Genomic DNA, 1,081 nt, shown 5'->3' with positions numbered 1-1,081 from the left:
TGCTCAACCTCCTCATTTTCCCTTTCCTTGGGAACAGAATTCCTGCTCAATCTAATTTTCTCTCCCATTGGGAACAGAATTCCTGCTCAATCTCATTTTCCCTTCCCTTGTGAGCAGAATTCCTGCTCAATCTCATTTTCCCTTTTCTTGGGAACAGAATTCCTGCTCAATCTCATTTTCCCTTTCCTTGGGAACGGGATTTCTGCTCAATCTCCTCATTTTCCCTCTCATTGGGAATGGGATTTCTGGTCAATCTCCTCATTTTCCCTTTCATTGGGAACAGAATTCCTGCTCAATCTCCTCATTTTCCCTTCCCTTGTGAGCAGAATTCCTGCTCCATCTCCTCATTTTCCCTCTCGTTGGGAACAGAATTCCTGCTCAATCTCCTTTTCTTTCCCTTGGGAACAGAATTCCTGCTCAATCTCATTTTCCCTTCCCTTGGGAACAGAATTCCTGCTCAATCTCCTCATTTTCCCTCCCCTCCAGATCCTGACCGCAGGCTGGGATGAGCTCGAGTGCCACCGGGTGTTCAACTTCCTCTGGGAGCTCAGCAATTTAGCCCGGAAGGTGCAGACGGTTGTCAGCAGCAAACCAGGTAACCCAGACAGCCCCAAAACCCCGAGATTCCAGAGGGCAGGAGCAGCTCCAGACAGCCCCAAATCCCGAAATTCCAGAGGGCAGGAACAGCTCCAGGCATCCCCAAACTCAGGGGATTTAAGGTCCATTCCAACCCAAACCACACAGTATTTTCCATGATAGATGTGTGAATATTACATATTATATAATATATATTATAGATATTATATTATAGATAATATATTATATATTATAGATATTATATTATAATATAATATAATATAATATAATATAATATAATATATCTAGTATAGATGTTTATACATATATTTAATATATATTATTATTTATATATTCTATATTATTTATATAACATATAGTATATAATATAAAATAATATACATAATTTATAAAAAGATAATAAAGTGTATAGAATGTATATAATATATTATATATTATATGTTAGAATATAATATATATTATATATTATATATTATAGATATTA

General features: G+C 36.4%; 1 protein-coding gene across 2 annotated transcripts in view; it reads left to right on the top strand.

Annotated features, from left to right (window-relative positions):
- Nucleotides 1-1,081, top strand: part of FBXO47 (F-box protein 47) — a 13,034-nt gene that overhangs the window by 6,645 nt on the left and 5,308 nt on the right. For both annotated transcript variants that reach the window (XM_015616039.1, XM_033511540.1), the window contains exon 5: nucleotides 487-595. In XM_015616039.1, coding sequence (XP_015471525.1) covers nucleotides 487-595 — 109 coding nt within the window. The remainder of the gene's footprint in view (nucleotides 1-486; nucleotides 596-1,081) is intronic.

This window comes from Parus major, unplaced genomic scaffold (genome assembly GCF_001522545.3).
Source record: "Parus major isolate Abel unplaced genomic scaffold, Parus_major1.1 Scaffold335, whole genome shotgun sequence".
In the NCBI taxonomy this organism is placed as follows: domain Eukaryota; kingdom Metazoa; phylum Chordata; class Aves; order Passeriformes; family Paridae; genus Parus; species Parus major.
Note: the sequence above shows the minus strand (reverse complement) of the source record. Positions and strands in the feature narration are given on the sequence as shown.